The following is a 27,428-nucleotide window of genomic DNA, read 5'->3' as shown; positions in this document are numbered from 1 at the left end:
GAGAGATTTGTGAAGCCTCTACAGTTGGTAAGAGGGAGATGAGATACTTTATTTTTTAAACCGGTAAAAGTAAAGGGGGTGGAAGAGAGGTGGAGAATGAAATAGGCGGGAGGAATAGTGTGCCCTGATGCCCGGGCACTACGTACTCCTGTGGGGGAGGGGGAGGAAGCGCACGCGCTTTACTCATACTAATACACCGGGCTCTGTACGAATACGATGTGGGTGTTGAGGGGGGCGGGGGTGGGGGTGGTGATGGTTGGGACGATGCTGCTGTGGCCCTGCGTCGCGTCGTCCAGCTTCTGCTGGAAGTGTTGGAGCGAGGGAAACAGAGGGTGGAATTGCCGCTGTGAGAACGAGACTGACGCAGCGTGCGGGAGGGTGGGGGTAAATAAAGAGTGATAGAGGGTTGGGGGGTTGGAGGCGCCAGTGAGAGAGAGAAAGAGAGAGGGGGATCTGGAGAAGTCGTCGGTTGGAAGGGTGCGGATGCGGGTGTTTGGAAGCGGGGAAAGGTGAGTGGGAGTGAGACGGTATGATGAAACGAAAGTGTGAGGGTGAACACAACCACCGGGATGAGGGGGATCGTACGGAACTCGAGGATCACGAGGAGGGGAGAGGGGTCGAAGTGCCGTATGGGTATCCTCCTGTACTCCGAGGGTTTCCAGGCAGCGGCAGTCCACGGCCCGGGACAGGACCCAGGCCTGGAGAAGACGAGTGTTGTGTCGGATTTTTTTTATGGATAAGGGAAGATTTATCGGGTGAATTGTTTGTCTTGGATAATTGATTGGTAATTTTTTTTTCCGGGATAATTGATGTGCGAGATGTTTTTTTTTATATTGGGAATTGTGATTTTTTAAAAATTAATTGGGCGATTGTCGAGTGAGGGAGAAAATCAGGGGGGTGGGTGGCGAATAGTGAGAGAGCGCGGGAAAATGAGATGGATTCGCAGTGAAATGTGGTGATTCGGTGATTTCTAGGACTTTAGAGATCGTGTGAGAACTGGAGAGATAAATGAATCATCGGAGGTGATTTGTTTTTATGAAAGTGTGGAGAGGTCGGTGGTTGAAAAACAGGGGCAAGTGACGGGGGTGAGTTGCGAAGAAAAACCGGCGAGAGGTGTGAGGGGGCAAACGACAGTTTACGAATAAGTGGAAAGCTAAGGGTTGAGAGAGTAGGGGAGGTAGGTGAAGTGGTGTTGCACTGGTTGAAATATATAAAAAAAATAATACAGGAACATGAGAGACTGTGGTACGGTCTCTGACTGCGGGCGCACGTGCGCCCCACGAGGAAGTTACTACGACGAGTCGACGAGGCGCTACTGCAACGAGCTAGGACGTTAAGAAGAGCCCCAAGGCAGATAATACTCTAGAGAAAAGCCCCGTTTTTATTAGCTTATTTTTTTCTTAGACTCCCCTTTACTTCTTTCTCCTCCGCAATTTTTATTTGCTTTTTTCAAGCTTTTTCGTGTCGTCAAACGGATTGCTTTTTGCCCAACTCGTAATTTACAATCGGAGAATTTTTTGTTTACGATTTTTTTTCCGTTCTTTGTCGTTCTGAATTTGCGAGGACAGCCCCGGGGATAACGGCGACCGGGGGATAAAAGGGGTTCAGAGAAAATACGGCACGACAGATTTTAATGCACGTCGGAGGGATGAGAGGCGACCGTCGTCAAACTCCATCATCGCTGGTCACCGCGACCATCAATCCAAGATTGTTGCGACCTTTGATCGTACTCACTCTGGGACTCGTCGGCCATGTCATCGGATATGGATATTCCAGAACCCATAGCAGCCAAGGTTTTTACACTTTTCATTACTCATCATCTATCCCTTCATTAATTAATTTTCAAAATTTGATGTCATTTTTCATAGACCAAGAAACATGTATATAATAATATTGTTCCAACTATTGTTCGAGTATTTCCCGAATATTTTGTGAGGCTGGATTTTTTTACCAACAAAAGACTCACCCCACCAGGAAGTACCCAAGTAATTGCACACCATTTTTCATTTATTTCCTATGAAATGAACAATGTGCTGTTTGGCGATCGCCTCTCACGCTCACGATCGGTGAATACACCAGGAAAAATTGAATCCCGGCGTTCAAATTAATGTGAAACAGCATCAAATGCTCGGCGCCCATGTGAGGGGTAAATATCAGTCATTTGTTCAGACATAAAAGTGATTCGTTCAGTCGACAAACATCATCCGGTGAAACATGAGTACATTGCGAAAATAAATTTTACATAGCCATGTAACAAGATTGAAGTGCAATCATCAAGTTGTTTGTAATTTGCAAACAATTAATTACGATTATGAAGGGCTTCGGTTTTCAATGAGAGTATGAATTTACCGCGGATTGCGGGGGAGAGATGGTAGTGTGATAAAAAAAAACGCTTAATAACTCACAATTATTAATTAATACAGGTCAAGTCCACCTGAAAATACTCCTAACGATTTATTATACATTTCTCACTCAAAACAAATCGGATCTAATGAATCCATCGATAATGAGTCCAATCTTAATGATGATTTGTATCATGTTCGAGGGTGTTGATTACCCATTAATTAATTCACATTTGTAATCAATGTCTTCATAATTGATATGCGAAATTGGATTAATTAATTGGCGCAGATTAACAAATATTTTATGAATGCAAGAAGGGGCGAACAAGGCTATCGTCCTATTTTTTATTTCTCTCCTGTTCAGAGACTTTTCTATCGCCCTCGATTGCTCGTACAATTACACGGCCCAATGCATCGGTGAATTTCAAATTATATCCTCTGATGCAAGTGTTTCGCGTTCAATCAATCTGAGAATTGATAGTATTGTAATTATTTCCAACTCTTGACCCTGAGAGGCAAAATCATTGTCATTCATTAAAACTCTAATAATAAAATTCTAGCGTAATGCGAGGATTTCCTCCATAATCTCCACCAGAATTTTTTTTCTCTCCATTTAAATCACATCTACTCCCTCTCCCCACATGCGATACATATCATACTCAAATTACTGTGAAATATTTTCATTTTTCAACTCGAAACCAATACCAATACCTCGGCCTCGAAAGCGCTCGATTAAGCCATCCAATTTTACGATAATCAACTAATTTTTTTTAGCCCTTTGCCGTTTCCCGATAAAATATTATAAAAAGCCAATTCATTAACCCAGATTATTTTCGATAATTGTGTTTCCATTGCAGTACGATATGGGATATTTTTCTCTCCAGCGAAATGATAAAACTATAATCAGAAATTTCTACTCTCGGCTGCGATCAATTATTTTGCTTTTTCCACATTAAAATTCGGTGGCCTTTTGATCTCGGGATATTTAAATATATTATACTTCATGGATTATATATTATATAGTATTTATTAATGATTTTGTGGACTAAAAATGGCGTACCAGTGACTCCTAATAAACTTTGATAGAACGGTAGAATTATTGTTAGGAGAATTTTCGGTCCTTCTGTACGAATGACATAATTGAATCTATGAATTGGAAAATGGCTTTAATTAAGTATGTTCAGCATAATTATTCATACAATATTATACTGCATAGCCAATACTTGATGATATTCATTCTCCAATATCCGCTGCCATTTCAGTTTAATGATAAAATTTGTATTGGCGGGGTCAACTGAACGGAAATGACAATGATTCGCCATTAGGGAATGTTTTCGAAATATTTGGATTTTGGTTCTTCGAAAATGTACGGAATTACTCTTCAATGTGGAGGGAACACTCTAATGAATGCTAATTATAATTGTTGAGGGCATCTCTCATTTCAACAGAGCGGATGGGCTTTTCATTTAATGAAATTCACCCGATAAAATCTGATTCAGATAATTCATGTTGTCCACACCTTTAACATTGAATGGCGATTGCTTTTAAATGGATTTACCATTTCTAAATGCTTTTCTATGTTCGGAAGAAAATTCAGACTTCATCAACAACAGATTGAATACTTGAATGTTAAAATATTTTGATATTTTTTATAAATAATTCTTCGCATTTATTACAGTTCCGTTTATATCAATTCTCTTCATTTACATGTGTTTGAATTAAAAATTTTTTTTTCGTAGCAATTGGATTAAAATTAAAATCAATATGTATGCAAATAATGTACAAATATATACAGTTGGATTGCGTGGAATAAATCCCAATCAACAGATTCGTTATACATTTTACAAAGTCATGTGGCGATAATTGTATTCCAAAAACTGTTTCGACAGTCGGCCAAGGGTAGGCCACCATTGACCATCCCTCATCTCCTGCCAGGGAATATGGAAATAATACATCTAAAATATATTCATTAATGCATTTTTATTAATAATAACTGGACGAGAGTTAGAGGGAATAAAAAAAATAGTTAATCGAAGACACAGAAAATGATTTTTTGGTGCGGATAGTGTAATAGGTTGAATTCGTTTCCTGGGAAGCCCCATTCAGCTGGAAAGCTCCACCGAGGGAGCCCTCCACTAATGGAAAGGTGGCGTTGGATACTAAAAGTCCCGTTGGGCTTCAAAACCTTTTCCTCCAACTATTTCGTTTCGATTTCTCTCGTTTTCCTCTGTTACATTTCAACCTTTACCACCTCTGTACTATTATCTCTTACCCCATTCTCATTTCACCACGTACCTTACCATCCCCTGGTCCTCATTTCGATTTCACAATTGTATAATTTCCGCGTTACGGAATAAAGAGTGAACACGATGAGAAGAAAAAAAAAACTGAAAATTAATGATTCGGCCCTTCCTCCATTTTCTCTCCTTTTCATTTAGTTTCTGCTGTGAATTAAGAGATAATTAGGGCGACAGTGTTTCCATGAATTCAGTTGCGACGGTTTCTTCTCTTGGATTCTATAAAATTCACAGACTTTTTTTTGTTTCATTTTGACTAAAAATTTCTGACTAAAAATCAATTAGTCCACCAAATTTTTTACTCATCACTTTTAATCCTTGAAATAACTAAGTTTATGCATTTGTAGATGTAATTAGTGCAGTTGGTCTTATCTAATTTGTCTCTGTATATCTCCTTGACTCGTCAGAAATTTTTATTCCACCTTTTTTCTTCCTCGGTCACGACAACCAACCGACGCCATCCTCAATTAAACGTGGTAGCCGCGTGCAATGAATACTAGCAACGAAGTAGCTACTGAATTACATTTTTAAGCAACTCGCTATCATATACTTCTCTAAAAATCGTGCATGGAAAGAACACAACCGTGTGCTTCGCACTCGGAATTTTTAGCCAGCAGAATTTGACACGATCTGTCCTCGAGGCATTAAAGTTATCGGAAAATATTCGATAATTTTAGAGCACCAGTGATATTACTACTCAATATTTTTCTCCATGTCGGCACGCGTTAAATATATATCTATTACCGAAGAGTAGTGCTCTTGTGGCGGAATAATCACCGAAGTTATCACCCAAAACTCGATGCAGAACTCGCTTCCCGGAGCCATTCTGTGTGTTTCGGTCATATAAACCTGATCATTCGTTTCAGGCAATTCGGTAGAAATTTTATTACTCCGATAGCCATATTCGGAGTTGAAAAATGTCGCCCTCTGTTCCCAATATTCACAGTGTTCATTTCTGTGTTTCTGTTCCATCGAGTGTTACGTTCAAACAATTTTATTGAGACATGGAAAAATGTCCAGTTGCAAAAATCACATTCTTCTGTATTTTTAATTGATTTTATACTTTTAATTGACTGGCAGGTTAATTAAAAATATGATTGACTGACTCCCTATCCCTCCCACCACAGGGGAAAATATATGAAGACCACCTCCAGACATTGGAATTCAGCATGGAAGTTCCTATTCAATTATATTTCCAATAATCATTTCCAGTTCTCGAAAAGACAGGCCAAAAAGGATGAAAATTCCAACAAAAGAATGACATAGAGAAAGGTTTGAAAATTATAGTGGTAAGCGCATACCCCTTTTATTCCCCCTTTTGTTCTCTCGCTTCCGAGGAACAAATTATTGTGAGCGTGAAAAACTGGAGTCTCGAATTTCCTAGAAATTCTTCTCGCTTCTCTCCACAATTTTACACGCGAAGGATATGGGGTAAAAACGTCGCATGTGATACACTCGAATAACGATCTCGCTCCGGGGATTACAAATTACAGAGGATCAATCGTTTCGAGGAAAGTAAGACAAATGCTTGAGCCCAGTGAGAGCTCTTACATGAAGTAAGTGTTCCAGTGATTGATGCATTTACATAGAGTGAAGAGCTCAGCAATGATTGCTCAAGCACTTTCCACGATTTACCGGAATTACTGATCATTATGTCATTTTCGACAAGGGGATAATTGGTCGGAATAGCAAGAGATATACGTCTTCATGAGTAGAGGGTGGGCTGTGGAGCAGAGGAGCCGAAAAAAAATACGGAAATCTTTTCATTCACTCACAGATGATCATTCCGGTTCATTAATGAATGATCTCTGTGCGGTGCGGTTATCAACAGCGATATTTGCACGATAACATAAATTTCTCACCGAGAGACAATTAGCATGAAATCTGTTCACTTTGGAAACTGCAAACGCTTACAATAACCAACTGCTCTCACCACTGTAAATAAGAGACTGAGTATTCTGAATCATCTCGAGTAAACTCATACTGCAATGAAAGGTTAGCATGTTAACAACTGGCTGTTATGTTAAACATGTGGTGAGATTTCCTAATAAGCTCTGAGCACCCTTTAGTAAGTAATATCAGTCCTTCTAACCGTACAATGGCCTCACTTCTGCTGGGTTATGTACACACGTCACCGCCACACGGTCCATTTTTTATGGAGACCCCCTAAGAGGGTTAAGTATCAGAACAACTGGTGGAACACGCTGGCAAACTAACAGAGCACTGGTACTTAGTTGTGAGTATAATTGGTTTTTCATTCAGGCTATTTTGCGTTGCTTTAACCTCCAGGCCATTAGCAACAGCCACAAATTTTTTTCCCTCCATTGATATTGCGTTGCACTATCTCCTGTTGGAACTTGAGGTGAAGTTGTGGTTTATGAAGTTAGGGGAATCCCTCAGACTGTAGTAAACATGAAACTGCTACTGTGACTTTTGGTTTTAAGTGCTGTTCTTGTAATGGATGAGTTTACAGGGAAGGGGAGAAAAAAAATCGGTTCGTTGACACTATTCGTCAATTTATATTATAATAATAACATAGCTATTTAATTTTTCTTAATCTGTCTGTCATTTTTCCTTCAACTGTCTGGCATTGCCCCTTCCCCGAACTCTGAAAAGTGAAAATCATTACGGGAAATTAGCGTTCATGACGGCTAGTCCCCTAGAGATTTGTAGTGAGGAAAAAAAATATTTTTGATTATTAATTAATGAAAAATAGAGGGGGGAATGGCGGATATCAGCAGTACCGGCACCACCTGCCCATTATCTCCCATTTCCAAACATCAACGATTCCCCGGGGGTGTCGTCGTTGGAGTGTCGCACATGGGGAAAAGTCGGGGGAGGTTAGGTAATTCATTTATATAAGATGAAAGCCCCGATGAGAGCGATGAAATCCAATTTCACGCTCAAATATAACCACTCTACTTTGTAATTTGAATGTCGTTTTTCTCTATTTCCTTCTCTCTTGTGCCTTTGGTATTTTTTGGCGGGAAAAAAATGGAGGAAAAAAATATAACGGTTCACAAATTCGCGGAAAACCTGTTGCCTTCTGTGTGTAGATATATGCTGTGGACTTGACTCGTGGATCTACCACCCCTTCACTCTACTACTGGCTTTCTCGCATTTCCAACAACATTCACTTCTGTCACTCCGCCACACGTATTCGACATTCGTGAAATTGATTGCTTGTTAAAATTGGATTGAATACGAGACGACAGTGCAATTTTGGGTTTAATTGTGGATTTAGGTGAGAAGCGTTTTTGGGTGGAGATATTACGAAGACAAAAAGTGGCGAGCGTCGGTTACTCTCAGCCAACCGGACCTATTCCCTAATTGGAGATTACAAAACAATAGTCTCTTTTTTTTTATCAATCACTAGAAATATCATTTGTCGTACCTCCGAGGGGGATAATCCACTCAAATAGAAGGATAGAATTTCTTTTTTATGGTCGTTAAAAATGAAACTTCAACGCACACTTGGAGTAAAAATAACGAGCCCTGGGAGTGAAGGAAAACAGAAAGCGAGAATGATTACACCAAAAAAACTGTATTTAAATCAAGTAATGGTAGTTGGAATCAAATGAATCCATTGAAAGCCATATTTCACAATAGACGGCTAATGGATTTATCGCGTACGAAGCCCTCTTTTTAACGCGAATGAATAGTCCATTCTCCCTATCTAGTTATGAAACTTTTCAATCGAAGAGTAAAAAAAATTATTAGACTTTTCTCCATTACACCGTCATTATTTCCGAAGTTGAGTTAATTTACATCAAATTCCTCCACTTCATCAATTTATTGAATAAACAAAAAATCCTAGCCCCACCCAATTCCAAAGGAGACATCACATTAATCCAGATAAATCCAATACCTCCATCCCTTGTTGCCCTCTGCCCCACTGTCACTCGAAAAGGATTAGGATTCCTCCCCATCCTCCGCCATTTTCAAACAGACTTGAAGAGACAAGCCCGAAAATATACTATCGAACCGTGAGTTAAAGAGAGGTCAGAGAGAAGCCCTCTTATATTTTTTTTAAACACATATCTTCACTGCAATATCCAAAGTGACGTTTTATAGCCACTATAAACGCGAAGAGTGAGGGAGAGCATCCTCGATCCACGGATACAACCATGGCTGTTCACCACATACCCCTCCCCCCCCCCGTTCCACCCTATCCCCTTGGTCTCTCATACCGGTGAGCTTTTCAGAGCTTAAAATGAAGAAAAGATGAAGAAAAGATATCCATTTTCGTCCATAGCCCATAGCTCATAAGATTGTATATGATCCACACATGTATATTTATTTTTCATTGTGAATGTGACTTATCCTGTGGATTTATCGGTTCTTAAGGATTACGTACCCTTTCTCTTCGTCTTCACCCGCCCCCCCACGACTCACCCTATCGTCCCCCGGAGTCCCTCGCTCTCAAAGAATATAGAGGGATTTATCGGAGAAATCGCTGTGATATCCTCTATTGTACCAAAGCTCCTCTCACTGTGAGGATAAAAATGCGCATGGATGTAAGTGAAAGATGAAAAAAAAAAGTAAACAAAACGTAGAAGTATTATTCTATGCTTTGAGTGCACGGCTTCAATATATCTGTGAAAGGGTTGTGTGTAACTCATCCCCTTCCTGTGCACCTCCTTCCTCTGTGCATTTCACTCGCAGATGCGTTCGATTGGTCGTCAGGAGGGGGCGGGGGGGGGGGGATACTAAGGGAAAATAAGGACAATCAAGAGAATCTGATCTAACGAAGGGATTTTTAACCCTAGATTAGTCACCCCTTGAGGGAGACATCTTTTCTGATTGTGATTTTTTTACTGGATTTTTTTTCGTCTCCATATCCGTATCCTTATACATGCCTATTCACTCCCTTCCAGAACAGTGCACATATGCATACATGTCTTTCCGAACTTTTTTTGCCGCCTTTTTCCGCATCGTCGTTTTTCCCAAGCGCTTTGTCTCGTTTTTTCGCAGTTTTTTTCCAATGCCAGTGTGTGCAACAGCGAACGCGCCAAATCCCTGACGTAAAGAATTCCACTCGCAACGAGTATGAGACATATAAAAAAATTGTGGTAGAGGGGGTGGTTAAGGGTGGGTGAAAAAAGGGTAGAGAGGCGGTGAACAATTGTTCAACTTTACATTCTACCGCATGAGATATTTGGAGAATGTTGCGCTGCGATGATTTTTCGAACCGGAAAATTCGTGGTGGATTTTGTTGGGACTTTTTTTTTTTTTGAAAATGTTCAGAGGGGGATGAAAATGCTTTTGGGGGCTGATACGTCGTACGCAGATGCCGGAGAGAATAGGATGGATGCTTGTATCCAAAGGGAGGACGTGGTGCGTGACAGGTAACATGATACAATTTCATTTATAGGATTTTCACCCGGAGGTGGCGGGGAACATGAATTTTCCGGTCGAGGACGATCGGTATGATTAGTATCCATCGGAATGGAGGGGAATTTTTCGGGACAGATTGATTATGGGGTGATTGCGGAATTCGGTGGGTTCTAATGAGGTTCGGTAACTGGTACCGGACGGAGCCGAGGTAAATCGAGCCGCCATTTTGCGGTGAAAAAAAATGCAGGTCGCAGATCGTTTTTTATCGTTTTGCCACTTGGTCAATTTATGATGATGCAGTGATGTTCAGCATTTTCTTAACGAGCCCACTATTGGCCATTCGTTCTCCAGCGATTTGTACCAAAATCATAAAAATGAAGAGCCATAAACTTCTGTGTATTATCCATCAGGGCAATCTTCATTCCGAAGAAACAAGTGGTTTGTTTTAACTGCGATCATTTTAATTTCAATTGAATTACGGAGACTGGAGCGAGCTCAAGGGTCATCCCCATAAAATACCATTCACCGGCAAATTAAGCTGCCTCTGGTGAATTGAAATCAACGTTGAGGTTGATCCGTGATAACACAATATTCCCAGTTTAGTGTTGGTCTTACTCAAAAAGCCGGGAAATTGAGGCCGCGGCGATTGATAAAGAATATTACATGTTTCAAGTTGAAGTCACCCAATTGAATTTTATTAAAATCTGGGTCAAGTGGGGGACGATATAAGACTCAGCATTGACTGAGATTAAATTTCATTATACAATCGGTGACAGTATTATCACTAAAAAATTTTCGAATTAAATCTGCAATCAGTGAATGATCCGCGACTCTCTTAATTATTCCTCAAAATATTACCCGAATCCTCCGGTATAATTACTGTTGTCTAATATCTAGTCTGTCTAATCCAACATCGCCATAATCCCTGTCATCGCAGTTCTAAAACCGTCGTTTCATCTCCGACTGAGGTCAATTCAAAGAACACCCTTGCCATCCAATTTTCTCCCTCTCCCCTGGCATTTCCCCCGGTAATCCGAATAAAGCTGCCGCGAAAAAAAAATCCCCCAGTCCTCCATCACCTTCAAAACAAACATCCCCCAACAAATCATCAGCTGGAGAAAAAATACCCGACATTAGCCGAAAATTCTAAACACCAGAATTCCCCTCACCCAAAAGTGGAAAACTTTTGTACAATAAATAGCTCCTCGTAACTCACTATTTACCGACTTATTTGCACGAAAAACAAAAAGGAGAATAGTACCCCTATATCCTTGGTAACAAGTAAAGTTTTCTCACCCACCTGGTAATTTGTCCATGTGAAAGCTGAGATCCAACAACCAAGGCAATTTGGTTATTGCTCGTTTCGCGGATTTAAATTCCCTCTTCCGCCTGTCACTCCTTGATAATGCCTCGTTTCTCCCACGGTATATTCCATCGTGGTGCCCTAGAAGAGCAGAAATCTTCAACCGAGGGAGATAAATCCCCTGGGTAAAGGTGAAAATTAACGTCCAACAGGGATGAAACATCGTGCGAAAGACAACAGACAAAAAAAATCCGGAAAATTGAATACGCGAATGGGGCGGCAAATTGATGCCTTTGCCAGTGGATTTTTCCGTGATTTATCAAGGGTCTCTATGTACTCTATAAATATATACTATAGTATATATTGAAAGGGAATTATTTAACTCGAGGCACCTGAGAAAATATTTGTTTTCTTCGCTTTTTATCCGTCACTTTTGTTACCATCTTTCACTCTCCGGCGGACATTCTTCAATTTCATTGTTGGATAATCGGTTTTCAAAGTTCATAACAATCGGAATATACCGCTATTGTTCGGACTAATCAATCCGTCGAGCTTTCCACACTAGGCCGATCAATAGCTCTTCGATTCTTTGTTTCCCAGCAATTTCATGTTTATTGATGAGTAGTTTCCCCAGTTATTATGCTGGGATTGTATAAAATTAAGGGAGGGCAGGGGTGTGGATTGGTTTTCTGGTATTTTCAGCGATTGCTACAAACATTTTATCGCGAATCGTGGGGTTTTATGTTTAAGGACCACCGCGAAGCGGAATGAGGCTGTTATGGAGCCAGGGAAATGATTGAATGAAATGGAACATTTTATTGCAACTTCTGCACTCATTGCAGATGTCTTTACTGGCACTGAATGAACTTGATTTCTTGTTGTGAAGAGTCGGAGCTATCAGATTGAGCCAGAAACAATAAATCATAAACTTTCGGTAACATTTTATATCTGCGGAAAAAATAATGTGAAAATCGAGTCAGAGATAAGTCAACTTATCTCGTCTTACCATTACGGTACTGAATTCACTGAACCCTTCAGATTTCTTCTCTTCCATTCCTGCAGTAATTAGTGGAATTACGTGACCAGTTTTGTCATTTTTACTGCATATTCCACCCCCTAAAATTATTATCATTGTGACAATAATACTTCAATTGATTCTTGTTTCAGAATCATACGGGAATGGTCCATCATTCGTACGTCCTGTCGGCAATCAAACCGCAGCAATTGGTCGTGAAGCTGTGTTCTCCTGTTACGTACGAAATATCGGAAAATACAAGGTGAGAAAAACGAGCTGTTTCATTGGTTTCATCATTTGTTCGTAAAATGAGAAATAAGAGTGATACAACAACTAGGGGATACAGTACCACCCGAGAATCCATTATTCCTGTCCTGGGGCTCCTTACAACGTTGATACGACACGGAAGACTTGGGAAAAACAAACTCTCACCTTCGTCCCCTCTTTCTGCCACTTTTTCTCACCCCAATTCCCTTCAGCTCCAGGTGCTCCTCCTTATCCACGATTGCCATCGGTTCCAGCGCTTCCTTCTTGTTCTCGTGAGGTTATTACCACGTGCTATTTCTGTCTCTACTTTCTTCCAATTTCTATTCTTTTAGATTTTACGGGAAAATGGCGGCATTTCAGAGAACAGAATGAACGCCGACTTTTCTAATATACAAGTCTTGTTAATTTTTTAATAATAACTGAGATATGATGTAGAAACGGGAGAACTACAGTGTCGGCATCAAATAATATTCCTTAATTAAGTAATTTAGCCGATCCTCGACCAAGATACTCGTCTTACTGAGGATAATAAAATAACGGACCTACGAGAGCTTCATTTTGGATAAGCCCTCGAGTGACAGTCCGGCGACCACGTGCGGAGAAACACGTCAGTTTCGGGGGTTTTTATTGGAGCACGAATTTGGCGTGGAAAGCTTGAGTTTTCCTGCACAGAGGGAAATTTTTCATCAACATGACCCCACCGTTCTATCAACCTACATCATGAGTCATCATTCCCCCATTTTCATCTCGAAACTCAGTCAAAATTACTCCATAATGACTCATTTTTATTTTTCATTTCACGTTAAATTTGCACACTCCAGCAGTTGACTATAGTCAAATCCCACCAAAAACCATCCCGCCCGCCCTCCCTCTCAACCTTCTCATCAGTATTATCTCATCATTCCCTTAATCACCCCAATGTCCTAACCCAATTTTCCCCTCATCACTCCTCGGAAAAACATTCAAAATTAAACTGAGGAAACTGAAGCCCCTGTAAACACGTTTCCATCATCCCGAAACATTGTGCTTTCTTGCATAATAAATTTTCACGTCTCTCAAGGGGTTTCCAGTCAAACTCGAAACTTCCGAGATAAGGAAAATACTAGTACAATACTGACAACTTGTCGGATAAGTTTACTCAGTAATTGCTATCCCCTATTTGCAATCAAATTGCATGCAAAGGAGGCTCATACACCAAATTTGGAATTGCGGATAGTCCGTTGAGATCGGGCAAGCCGGGGGGCGAAGGGGAGGGGTAGAAATTGCGAAATTGAGAGCTGGTAGAGGAGAGAAGCCGTAAATCGGATTAATTGTAGATTATTGGGCGAATGACGGGTTTGTCGTGTGAAACACGTTGTAGGTAGTAATTCAATATCGTAACCCAACGGTTATATTATACGTACGTACAAGTTTCCAGAGGCGCACCGATAATATATGTATGAAACATTGTAGCTACGAGAGAAGGACAGATTGATATTGAGGCTAAAGTGGAATGGGATTGGTGGATTGTGGTACAGCCGCAGCCGTGAGGAAATGAAGGGGTGCGGATGCCTTGGCGTTGACCTATATCACTTCTCTAGGCTTTTTATTATTTTTTTTTTGTCTCTCCGTATCCGCCTCCTCCAATCATCGCTACATCAGTCTCAATGGAAAAAGCACTGGCAAATACTAAAAATAGCGGGCGTCATCTCCTGGAATTTTATGACGGGAGTGAAAAAGAATGAGAGTTTTACGATGCTCGGTTTTTTAATTAAAAATTAAAAATAATAAAAGCTTGGCGCACGGTGGGGAAACAGTTAATTAAAATTGGAGGAAAGTTTTTTTGTCGACCGGGGAATTATTAAACGGGTGGTTTATGGATTAGTCGAGGTGAGGGATTTTTTTTTTTTTTCGCAAAGTGCGGTTGGGGAGAGGGATGAGGGAGGATTTGCAGGGGATGCGGGCCGATTTGTGGGACTATTCGACACGTATGCATTATTATGAGGTCTTAGTTGGGGAGTATAATATATCGCATATTTAATTTGGTTCATTTAGCATCTTCAAACACTAGGAAATTTTCTGTTTCCATTTGTTGATCTAAGGTGGGCTGGCTGAGGGCATCAGACCAGACGGTCCTCTCCTTGAATACACGAATAGTCACCCACAACACACGTATATCAGTGACTTACGAGACCGGCGGCTGCTCAAGCCCGTCAGATATTCCTATGGGCATTCACGGCGTGACCGGTAGTAATCAGATGACAGATGAGGGAGTCAACTGCACGTGGAGGCTCCACATACGCCAGCTAAAAGAGACTGACAGAGGTTGCTACATGTGCCAAATCAATACAGATCCGATGAAATCGGAGCTCGGATGTTTAGCTATTCTCGGTGAGACAATTTTTCATATTTTTCCGCCCCTAGCTCTACAATTTTTATTCTTATTTCTATTAAAATATGGAGTCTTACAGTCCCTTCTATTATCGAACACTCCATGTTTATTATTCGCCAATAAATATGACCCCTTTATCATGACAGAGAGACCACTCACCGGGGTCTGTCAAATGTACCCGAAATTCCAAACATCGCAGGATGAAAAATGTCGTATTGTCTGAGGTATAATTGATATACCCCGCCTCCACCCCCCAAATCAAATATTGAAAAGCTCTCAAATGTGGAATATTAAATCCATCGATTCTTCATCTCCCAATTTTTTTTTCCAATTCCAACTACATACGAATGCTAGGCAAAATCAAACATAAAACATTGACAGATTCCGGCTGATTGAGCGAGTCAGTCTGGGAGATTTTGCCTCCGTCATATATGCACAGCGGTTACTCTCGATGCACTCGAAATTCCAATATATTTGACCCACGGGTTCAGCGTCATGTATAGAAATGGAAGTATGAGCACACACGACCGTAGAAAGCGAATATGCGAGTTGCATTGATTGGCTTCGAGTCTTCTCGGCAAATCTCCAGCTCCCTCCTTGTTCAGTAAATACACAGATTCTGTACTCTGTGCATATATGCATATAAATATATAGTCAGTCAAGCATCACGTACTCCAATATGTTATATGAAGTGGACAATTGTTCAAAATCAGGTATATACGACTGAGAATTGATGGAGATGATCGAGTGACTGAAAAGTTGACGTGAGAGTGGCACCATAACGTCAAAATACAGTCGATTTCACTGATCACTTTGACGACTGTTCAGTCCAATCAATCTTTCTTGTTAATTTTCAATAACTTTCAAGTGAAAAAAAAATTAATAATAAATATGGAATAAAAATAAAGATGGTAAGAATGGCTCACAATCGAGAGATATATTCAGGCCTGAATATGTCTCTTGAAAAGGGTCGGGTAACGGGCAATTAAATATAGATCAATTGACAGTTCTGGTATTTGATGACGAAAATAGTAAAGCACTTGGACAGAAAATAAAATAGCTTAAATTCTCGATTCTCTACGGTCTCCATTAAATCTATTGATAGGGCTAAATTGATCCTCTCAATCAATAATTCCTCGAAATTGGACATGAGTTGATATACATGCAGGAGAGAAATTTTGTTCTAATTAGGTGCCTGTTCCATAATCTGTCAGTCAGAACAGCATTCCGTCAAAATGACGGCGCATCTCCTTTGCCTTCGATCATTCAATGATCTTCATCTCCCCGTGTAAACGGATACTCACTAACAAGAGGCTCTAGCTACACCGAGATAAATAAATAAAAATAATTTGTTAATTACCTCCATGAGTAATTCTAATTCTCCTGGATTTTTTGTTTTTTTTTTGGGAAAGACCACTCGCAAGTCTTTCACAACCACAACTAGTCCGTGAAAAAGCTCATTAAATCACTCCTTTGTCACATGCCTACAATCTCGTAAGTCAAATATTTAATCGGTCTCCCTTGTCTGTTTACAGTGCCACCTGATATTGTTTATGGTGACGAGACCAGCAAGGATTTATCCGTATCGGAGGGTGAAAATGTCACCCTCAATTGTCAAGCAACCGGTATACCAAAGCCACGAGTTTCATGGAAACGAGAGGATGGGCAACACATTCTCATCAGGAATTCGACCTCGTTCTCAAGTTCCTACAGTTCGTATTCATTGTCTATGTACGAATTTCACAGCAAAGTCCTTTCCCATTCTACTGTCTCAAATCCCTGACTTTCAAACCTCCATTTTACTCATCCTACTTCCACCTCCAGCATCCATTTACTCACCCACACCATTTTGCAATGTCTATTCCTCTTAGTGCAACCCCAGGGTCTTCAACCCAACGGCCTCCCCCAGTCAGCCCTCAACGCCAGAGACTAGTAATTTTCGGTTTTCCACCGTCGAATCAAATCCCACCAACGGGATCACCGTTTTACGAGTTATTCCGATGTCTCACATTCACCTATACTATTGTATACGTATATATGTTGTGCAAAGCTTCGTAACACCTAAAGCCCATTTTCCCATCGTCTGTACGTCTGCTTTAGCTCGGAAAAATACTCGACAGTGGTTACCCGGAAATGGCCCATTATTCCGGGTACAATTTTCAGGTGCATCCACATAACCGGTATTATCACCTCGGCTTTTATAGACACTGTCGTGCATATATTTTGACTGAACCTCTTTTACACAACTGCAGTTCGCCATCTTTCAACGGAAAGTGTAGAATCGAAATGGGGTAATAATCAAATTTCATGAGACGAAAAAAAAAGATCGAACTAACCTCAGGGACTTCAGCCCTTTCCGTGAGGTCTCGCCCTCCTCCTTGTACCGTCGAATTAACGAGACCGATTTTTTGAATAGTGAGGGATCGGAATCGGTGATTTCCGGGAATAATTATATCACATTGACTGAAGGATGGAGGGCTGAAAAAACTTTGCATATTAGACCTTCTGAATTTTCCGGGAGATCTGAATTTATAATACAAAAAAATTGGAGTGTGCTGTGAGCAGCTCTGGATCCCAGAATTATGGATTTTCCAGTGACACGTCAGCGATATTTTTGATTCCATAATGTGGCTGACAGCTTCCTTTCTCATGCAACGAATTGGGTAAAATGACAAAACTGACTTACAGCTGTCAGATGAATTTCTCACTGCAGATATCTCCCTTTGCTACAAGATAATAAATTTATTTTTAAAATGACTACCCCACCCCTACTGCATTAATTTCATCACCTTAATTAGTGGAAAACCACCTCCGGGTCGAAATTTCAACTGAAAATGAATAAAATTCAATGAAAGTTCTCAACATCTACAATCATTTGATATTCTCCATATCAACGTGAGATCTTTGACTTCCCTGAAGCTTTTAAAATTCCACAAGTCTCTCCTTCAGCCCGAAAACAATGTCACCTGAATAAAAATCATCGCAGGATTACTCGTGAACATTAAATTTTTCCAGCGGTGTAATAAATTCCCTCTCCATCAGCCTGCAAAAGCCGTCTTTTCACCTTCCCCATTCCCCCTTTTTTTTCAATCTTCGAACTCGTGGATTCTACCCCCAGCGGTGTGAAGTCTGTACGTGAAGAGGCAAAAAGGGAGAGCTAAGGTGAAACAAAAAAAATTGTGAAGAAAATAAAAAAAACAGGAGAAATAAAAGGAGAAGCGTAAAAAGAAGGACGACCGCGGTATGCCAACGTCGTACTCGCTGACTCATCGGGCATGCATGGCACGAAGGTGCCCGGGTGCGGTATTCCAACCCTCTCCCTCCCCCTCCCCCGTCATCCCCTCGCGACCGTACACGCCGCGCCATTCTTCCATTGGATCTCACCTTTTTCCAGGGAGAATAATCGTCCAAGGACCGTCGCCGGTGAAACCCCACCGCGAACACCCCATAACCCTTGTACATCGATTAAAAGAGCCCTCAGGCCCTTGCTCACACCTCGAAAATTTTCCTCGTAGAAATACTAAACCCTCGAACGTCGATCCAATTGGTTTGTCCGAGAGATGTCGTATTTTTTCATTTCAATTCGACGAAAATCGGTTTTCAATGGATTGCGAGAGAATTATGGTTTTTTTAAGGGATTCCTGGTAAGGGCGGAGGGTAATGGAGGTTTTTGGGAGCAGATGTTACAAGAGGGTTCTTCAGGGGTTGAAATTGATTGTGATTTTTTACACCGAGAGAGAAAGTTATTTCTACCAGAGAAATATTCGTTCGAGTACATGGAGTGAAATACCCTATCGTTCATCAAAGACCTCATTCCCTTGGTTCAAGGTCTTATTCCCTTGAATGAGAATTGAAATGAGATGCCTTTCAGTTCAAGACTTTTCCGGAAAAATGAGACAATCGTTGATTTGAATGTCGATTCCCTTTTGAAAGATAACACGGCATCGTCTTTCATTGCAAAATAAATTGCCAAAAGGGTGGGAGACTTCCAAGATTTACCATAATTTTAAATATTTTCTTATTGTTAATACCTTGTCTCAAGTCGACGCTTTTTTCCACCTTTTGCGCCATTGAGGACATATATATATTCCGCAGAATATTGCGAAAATTTCTTACAAATCTATCAACCAGTTTTATCGAAGACTCTTATCGCTATTCTCGAGTCTTCCACGTCTGACGTTCACTGAAATTATCCCTTCGTAAATTCTTTGAGGAGAATGAGAATCAATTCCCATTGACTGCTTCAGCGGATCAGAAATGGTGAGTGGATCATTAGAAGTCGGGAAAAGGAGAATTTGCAATTTTACGGGGTCATTGAGGGATCTTTTGAGTTCACTGCTGAGAAATGATTAAAGGATTTTTCTGGTGTTCAAATTTTTTTTCTCCTCTCTCTTCATCCGAATACTGCAGTAACAGTCTGAATTTCCCATTCACGACGAGAAATATTCAGGAAAAATTGCGGAACTCACAGTTCGCTCACCGATTGCGCAATCGACTCGAAAAATTTACGTGACTGTTTCGTAAACTTTCCCAGGTGATTTAGATAAATATAGCGCAACTTGCAGGAAAAAGTCTGTGCTTTTTCCAAAAAATTACGGTCACTTTGAAATGACAAAAAGTTGTGAAATTTTTACAGAAAAATACCTACAGAGGACCTGTCAAATATAGGGACTTGTTTATCCTGTCAACTAGTAGAAACAGACGATTTACTTTATGTTCAAGACCCATTATACGACTTTAAATTGTTCATATCAAAGAACCCGGAGGATTCTTCAATTTTCTCGCTAATAAAACAAGATAAACTTATAGGAGACATGTTCTTTATTCACAAAGGATAAATAACTGCTGCGGTTCAAAAGAAAATAGTTGTTTAGAAAGAAAGAAATTCGCATTGAATCGTCGTCTCCCCCAGCTCGCATTACTCCTGTGATTATAATGTCTCTCGATTTCAATTCAATTTCCTCTTCTTCAAAGGACTTAATCTCCTTATGTTCCCGGATTTCCCTTTCAATATTTTCCCTCGAAGATATTCACCATAAAATTATCCCCCTAAAACCTTAAAAAACTCCCTACCAACTCTATAAAATCGCATTTGCTAATTTTTGTCTTCGGAAAACGGAGAATTTCTCCCTTTGCATTTCCTCACCCTAGAGGTACTTAAATTCCCTGATACTATACACGTTCTCATTTTAATCTCTCACAGCCCTTCTCCCAACTGACGAAATTAATTCTCATCAACTCAAGAACCCGAATAAATTGGAAACAAAAGATAACTAACTGGATTTCGAAGAAGCGGTTACACGTAAACTCGATAAAGACCAAGCACGCGCGTCTACCCCGTTGATTATGTTTCCCTATGATCTCGGGGGTGAGTGAAAAGAGGGTAGTCGGTGAAACTTATGTACAAAGAATAGACTGAGATATAACGAATGGAGGGAGGAATGGAACAGCGCAGAAGTAACCAGTTTCTCCTTTGAGAAGTTATCGTAAACCGGAAGCTCCTCATAGGCCGGGGGTGGGGAGAGGGGCTGCGGAATCCCTTACCCAACTACTTGAATGTAGTACATGTACACTTTCAGCTCACTCCATCTGTCTCCTCATTCACTCACACCATTCTATCCATCGTTGTCTCTCTCATTCACATGTACATGTGCGATCATCAAGTTTCCAAGTTCTGTCAGAAGTTGGTTTCGGATGAGGCAGAACGGGGCTCCTGAAAAGGAGTCATAGTTACGGAGAAGATACTCCTTCTAAACCTCAATGGTTCCTGAAAATTCACCAGCAACATTATCTCACCACATAAATTCACTTGTGTAAAACCAAAGAATTTTGAGATGAAGATTCTGGTTCGGTCATACGGGATGAGAATGTCCGTAATTTTTATCGGACCTTTGTTGTCAATAATTTTCGCTGTAAATTCGCTGAATTATTTTTCCCTGTGAGTGAAATAGAAATGATTTTCTTTTTCGGGCTTCGAATTTATACCTGAGATGATGAATCCTTCGGAATTCCAAGAAAATCAAAGTTCTGGAGGGTAGAATGAAGGATACAAGGTGTTGGGTGAATGTATAGTAACAGAAATGAGTGAAAATCCGTTGCTATTTGCCATTCATCTTATTTCTCCTTTGGTTCAGTCTGATTTCAACCAGTTAGATTTACTTCCTTCTTGTTTCTGAATGAAAACGAAGGGAGAGGGGCCTCCATTCGTTAGAGTTATCCAAAACTTTGGTTTTCCGTGTTTGAGTTGATGCCTAGGATATGGCCGCCTTGATGAGAAAATGGAGAACCACCGAAGCTTCATTTTCTGGTGCTTTCTTCCTCCCGGACTTTCAATGTATTCATTTTGATGTATTTCGAAGATCTGCTGAATGTCTTCATTAACCACTGGATTTCAAAATGAAGGATTTTCTCTCTTCTTATATATCACCAGATCTCCCCCATAAAGTTGCAAATGTTTATCATCAACTGAGCGTGACAAGAAGGCGTGTGCGTTTGACTTCGTGATCGATTGTCTGCCTCGTGTTTGTTCTCTCATTTCCGATGAAGCACTTCAACCCGTTGCATTGTTCCTTCGTCTGACCATACTCCCAGTACACTACTGTAAAAACCGAGTATTTCTATTCGTCTGTCATTAGAAATGACAGACGAATTTATCTCTCTAAATGTCCGAAAAAAAAAATTCTCAGAAAAGACTTAATCTTCTAGATATAAAAAATCCAAAATTGATGAACGCACAAGAAAATTGACGTGGGATCCAATTTTATCTCCGCCTTTTTTATCTGCATATAAAGTGTCTTGTCTCGATCACTTTTATCAATCATTCACCGGCTAATCTCTCATTCTCCAAAAAAAATAAAATAAAATCACTCCACCTATCTTGAAACCTGACATATTTATTATTAGAATCTCTCTGTATAAAGCCATCATACAGAATTAAATTATCCAAGACGAATGAGACTGTCTGACCAAATTTATGCTCGAGTCACTGTGAGAATCCTTCTACACTCAACATCAATCTTGTCTAATGTTTTCTTTTCATTCCTTTATTTAGCTCTAAAAAAAAGACTTTTCCTTATCTTCATCGATCTTTTGCACCTTCAGACACTTAGATATGTGGATAAAGGTGGGTTTACAAATAAAAAGAGGAGAGAGGAATGAGGTGAGGCTGGCAATGTAAGGAAAGATAACGAGAAAACAGTCCATGGGGAAGAGGAGTTTTCTAACTCGTTACAGGCTAACGCTCAACGTACATTGTATAAAAGTAATGCCACAAGGAGGTAAAACTCGTTTCAGAAAAACATTCAAACAATCGGTTATTCTCTTAAATTCCAAATGCAAAACAACATATCTTTTCTCCCTATTTTTTGTGCATTTCAATGAGGCATTTTTTTATTTATTTCTTTTTCGTTCACTTTCGTAATTTATTTATTTGTCTTTGTTTCTCTTGAAATTCATTTGTGGAAAGGAGGAAGAGAGATATACGATTGAATAAATACAGATGTACCTTTTATTTTCTCTGTTGTTTCAACTACTTCGGTTACCTCTGCTCCTCCCACCTCTCGCAACACAATCGACCCGGAGTCGTTTGTAAACTCCATGAGTAAACTCGATCCAAACTGCGTTTAACTCGATACTCTGATTGTCTCCTTTATCTCCCAAGATTCTCGCTATTCTCCGGCAATGCGAGACAAATCGATCGTTAAATTTATTTACGGAAATTGCGAAATTGGGAAAATTAAGCGGCGGACGATTTGTGGGGGTGGAAATTTAAAACTGTTCACAATTATCGGATTCGCCAATACATATGAGGTCGAAACATCCAAGAATAACTGCTTTCAAGAAATCATTTCAAATGCCATCTCATTATCACACAAATGTATTGATGATTTCAATAATTTACAGGTCGGAAAATAGCCAACTTTCACAGAATAACTCAATTCAACGAGTCAAAGCTTCACTTTCATCGTATCGACAGACAGCAGATGGGAGTGTATATGTGCATTGCCACCAATGAAGTGCCCCCATCAGTCAGCAAACGCGTTACTCTGGAAGTCAATTGTAAGCATCAAACTTGTATCGTTTACACTATTCATTCATCATCAGACCAGAGCTCCGTTCTGAATAATACAAATGTTCGTGGCTATTCAAAGGAGAATAGTTGCTAGTTTATCTCGCCACTACATTTGTGGGAGAATAATTCAAAACCGGAATATAGACAATATTTTGACCCATGAAACGAGCATCTGCGGATCGATTACTGTTTTGCGATGCGAGTATTAACCCGCAAATACATCTACACAGAACGACAATTGGTAATTTTTAGAATGTGGAATAAATGAGATGAAGATGGACATTTCCCTCAAAAAAGGTTCGAATGTCTTGATAAATTGACTTACGACCAGCGGAAGCGGTCAGATAAAAATATTTTTCCAATCAATTTGCTCTGACATGAACTATGACACCGCAAAATACAAATAAAACGATTTTTTTTCTTTTTTATCGATTATTTTACATAATAATGCGTCGTTTTGCATCTCGAACTTGTCGTGCACCGAAAAATGTCTGATATTTCTCATATTACGAAATATTCGAGCGAAAAATCTGGTGGCACTGGATTTTTCACATTGCATTCCTTCTCGCTCTGACATATTGCAGCATCTGATGCATATTGAAATGCACGTGCCATATTGATTTATACATATGCCGGGTATGTGTGAATCATTTTTCAGTTTCCCTAACAATACTAATCCCCATCATTTTTATTTCTCCCCCATTTCGACAGTTGCACCTGCCGTAGAAGTGCGGACTCAACTGCTGGGAGCGCCATTGGGCAGGAGTGTGCAGCTGGAGTGCTCCATCGAGGCACATCCCAACACGATAAACTTTTGGGAGAAGAATAGGGGGATGCTGCTAGATGGGTGAGATATCTTTATATCGCCAAGACGTCCATTATGTTCTATTAAAGTTGCATCGATTTTGTCCTCATTCTTGAGTCATTCCAAGAGTGATTACTATCTTAACATCACCGGTGGGAAATTCGCTGAGGGCTGTAATTCTCCTGTTCTCGTATCATTGTGAATTAACCCTTATAAGAGAGTCATAATTATTTGGGCTCTGGCTCAGAGACAAGTAAATCTCACCAATAGTTTATCGAGATTTAAATTATGAAATTCTTCCCTTGATAAGCACACGACAATATTCACACGACAGTTTTTTGTACGTAACACAGTTGGCGTGATCTCGTTTCAGCCCTAAATACGAAATTCGAGAGGATAGAACGGGTTACCACGTTACAATGACCCTTCTGATAAAGAAATTCACACGAGACGATGTGGGTAGTTACCACTGCATAGCGTCAAACAGCTTGGGAAAAGCCGAAGGCTCCACAAGACTATACGGTAATTAATTTTACCCCTCAAACGCTCGAGCTCCTGTTGATAACATTCACCTCGTTAACTCTATCACTCACCTCCCTTTATTTTCCAGAGATCGAAGTCAAAGACGACGTGATACTAGGCGGTGAGTATCAAACAAAACCGGACGGATGAAAGGCGCAAATAATGAGCAGTGGTTCACATTCATAAAACACATTGCATCATTGAAAATCATTTGCATAAAAATGGTTTATTCCCCCATTCGATCCATACTCTATCATAAAAATATTAGAAACGTGAATTTTGATTGGAAAATTGTCCAGATTCGAGGAAAACGTCAGTGAAAGAATAGCAAAACAGACACGTAATTTTTAAACAATTTTTGAGTTGGCAAAGACAGGTATTTTTACACACGAGCTACCGAACTGTAAAAAATACATGGATGTCGTTAAATTTTTGTAGGAGTATCTGATTACTTTTATTTTACAGCAGGACTTGCAGAAGCTGCACGTGGTGCAAGCACAGCATCGTTCTCCACTCTCCACTGGCCATACTTCGTAATACTCAATGTTATTTCAGTACTGCGCCTCGTGTGTGGACGGTGAACATACAGCACATATCCAAATCCAAACAAGAGGAATGGAGTAAAATAAAGTATATAAACACGAACTGACCTTTAATTCAAATAAAAGATCGTCGAGTTTGTGTTGCGCTTTTCACACGGGAAACAAGCGATCGACCGGTGCTCCGTACATGTACCATTTTGTGTGCCAAAAAGTAAAAAAAAAATATAGAAAAATAAAATGGATGAAATTGAATGGAATGAGTGATTGGGAATACAACGTCCGGGGTTTATTTAGGGGATGAAAATCCTTAAGCTTGAAAATAAATTGGGGGATGATCAAAATTATAATAAAGAAAATAATGAAAAATTGTCGTTGCCGTGAGCCTACTGTACTGTATATTTGTCTTTTCTTATCGCGTCCTCTTAACCCACCCCAATCTCACCCCCTACGTGTTAGTGTAATGAAATGGTCTATGGACACTCAGCCGATGCAATTCATGGGGATAGGATATATGTTCCGTGCCAAATTATGGGGGTAATTATGTAATCAGCAAATTTACAAAGTTTCATATCAATAAACTTATCTCTAATCGTACATATCTTATGCGAGTGATTGGAATTTTCATGAAATTTTAATGGCAGAGGTCTGCAGTTTTTTATAATCACGAAAAATTGCTAAAAAGCTACTTCTGGGGAAGATGAGAGGAGAGGGGGTTTCCCAAGGCACTAGTGGATGTCTGGAAAATTCTGGGTCATCTGAAGAAGGACAAAATTGAAATAAAAAAAAAGGCATTGAATAAATTAATGGGAAAAGTAGGAAAAAATAATTTTGAAAATAATGGGAAACAGATGCTACGCATTTCATCGCTTCGCTGGCTGAAATTATCACGAAACCGTCGTTAAATTATTAATTAGCGTGTGCGCCTCGTAAATTTAAAATTCTGCTGACCTCAAAATGAAATGATTCTTTCATACCTTCATGAATGCATTGGCGGAAGAATTTCTTTGATGTTAATGAGCTTCCGTAGCTGTTGTCGAATGCCGGTGTTGGAGTGGAACAAATAAATATTCGTCAATAGTTATTGAACCATTCAATTGAGCTGAGCATTTTTTCCCCGCAGTCGTGTCATTACCTGACAATCCTAATTAGCTTTGAATTTCGTCAATTATATTCTTCCCGAAGATCCTCGCGTTAGTAATAACCTCGAGTGAACTCTAGCAATAACTATGAACATTAAATTATTCATCCAAATGCTTCTCTCAAGAAAATTAAAAAAATCGGAGAAGTCAATAGTCATTAAAGGAGTTTATTCAAGGTCGTGTAACACCACATATTTCCCTCAAGAAAATGAAAATTTGACGGCAATGTATTTTTTATTAGATTAACAAAGTTTATCGCTATTATGAACAGTTTAGAAGGAATGAATTTACCTGAATTCATTGGCTAACATTAACCGAATTCTTCTGTCAGTGTGTAATAATCGTTTCGTGCATAATAGATGTAATTTTTTATGAAACGTCATCTCTGATATGACTCAAGCGCCGCGATCATAAAAGACTTTAGCAAGATATCGTAATGTACTTTGAGTCCATCATTTTTTAACGATCAGTTTCTATGCGAATAAATATGTGAGAAGGTGTAAAAAGCGCTCGGTTTTGCTCAGCTCCAGCTCAACTATCTCCACCCCCTCAGCATTGCAAGCAGCCATGGAAAAGATGAAAGAGAGACTGCGGTATTACATTCGTTGGATTAATTTTACGGCGATTCTAAACGTTAATACGAGCCGCCGTGGAATTTATTTGGAGCCGCAAAATGGTTAGGGCTGTAGCATAAATAAACAATTTTTTTTTTCCCAACTATTTTATCTCATGAGTGTATTTTTCGTAAGAATGTTGGTTATATGTACGTGATATCCATATTTAAAACGAGTGTATATATACTGAAAATGTATGTGGGAGAGAGTGAGTGAGAGAGAAAGAGAGTAGTGTGCGAATGCACCAGAATGGCGAATGTATGTAAGCCATGTACTAACTGTGTTATTCATTAAAACGCAAAATAATGTCACAGTGCTCTATTTTTTCGTGCTTGCCCGGCAATTCGGACACCCACTCGACTGACAGTAAAATATGATATTTGAACAAGATGAATGATGAATAAAATAAAAAGTCATGAAAAGAGGACTTTTTTTTATTCATTAATTTCCCTCAGTTTTTCACTTTCAGGCATTCGTGCAGGTGAGTCTATCCAATGAAAATTCAAATTGTGGAGAACACCGGAGAGCGTCGAAGGAAGTCCCGCGGATAATTAATCATCATTATTTTAATTATTCCCATGATGTTGGCCGAAAAAACATAAAAAATCAACTTCTTTAATTACTTACTCCCACATTTATTTTTAAATAAATAATGTGAGTGGTGTCCCCTGTCTGCTAGGGGCGGAACCTCCATGCCTGCAGGGTATCGACCCCTAGCGACCTCTGTGCGCGACCTGGGGAGCTTACACCCTATACAGCGCCGCGCACACGGTCCTGAGGTACTTCTCCAGTGTTTCAGCAAA

The 27,428-nt window shown here is 39.9% G+C and overlaps 1 protein-coding gene across 2 annotated transcripts; it reads left to right on the top strand.

Moving 5' to 3' along the window:
• Positions 1–570: 570 nt before the first annotated feature.
• On the top strand, positions 571–27,032 carry LOC135169330 (lachesin-like). Of its 2 annotated transcripts, none has more exons than XM_064134229.1 (9): positions 571–1,793; positions 12,447–12,556; positions 14,643–14,931; positions 16,468–16,644; positions 22,835–22,990; positions 23,715–23,850; positions 24,182–24,330; positions 24,419–24,451; positions 24,799–27,032. In XM_064134229.1, the coding sequence occupies exons 1-9, from the start codon at positions 1,634–1,636 to the stop codon at positions 24,909–24,911; spliced, it is 1,323 nt and encodes a 440-aa protein (XP_063990299.1). In that variant the 5' UTR covers positions 571–1,633; the 3' UTR covers positions 24,912–27,032. The 2 variants fall into 2 exon arrangements, with proteins under 2 accessions (XP_063990299.1, XP_063990298.1); XM_064134228.1 differs by having other exon boundaries at positions 24,796–27,032.
• Positions 27,033–27,428: the final 396 nt, after the last annotated feature.

Source organism: Diachasmimorpha longicaudata, chromosome 14, assembly GCF_034640455.1.
Source record: "Diachasmimorpha longicaudata isolate KC_UGA_2023 chromosome 14, iyDiaLong2, whole genome shotgun sequence".
NCBI lineage: Eukaryota > Metazoa > Arthropoda > Insecta > Hymenoptera > Braconidae > Diachasmimorpha > Diachasmimorpha longicaudata.
The sequence above is the reverse complement of the archived record's forward strand: the minus strand, read 5'-3'. Positions and strand labels throughout refer to the sequence as shown.

What these genes read in the sequence shown, in the direction of transcription:
- LOC135169330 (XM_064134228.1), top strand. Translation starts at nt 1,634, where the DNA reads ATGCACGTCGGAGGGATGAGAGGCGACCGTCGTCAAACTCCATCATCG. An exon ending in GAAATATCGGAAAATACAAG is followed by an intron (nt 12,557 to 14,642) that starts GTGAGAAAAACG and finishes TGTTGATCTAAG; the next exon opens with GTGGGCTGGCTGAGGGCATC. An exon ending in AGGGGGATGCTGCTAGATGG is followed by an intron (nt 23,851 to 24,181) that starts GTGAGATATCTT and finishes ATCTCGTTTCAG; the next exon opens with CCCTAAATACGAAATTCGAG.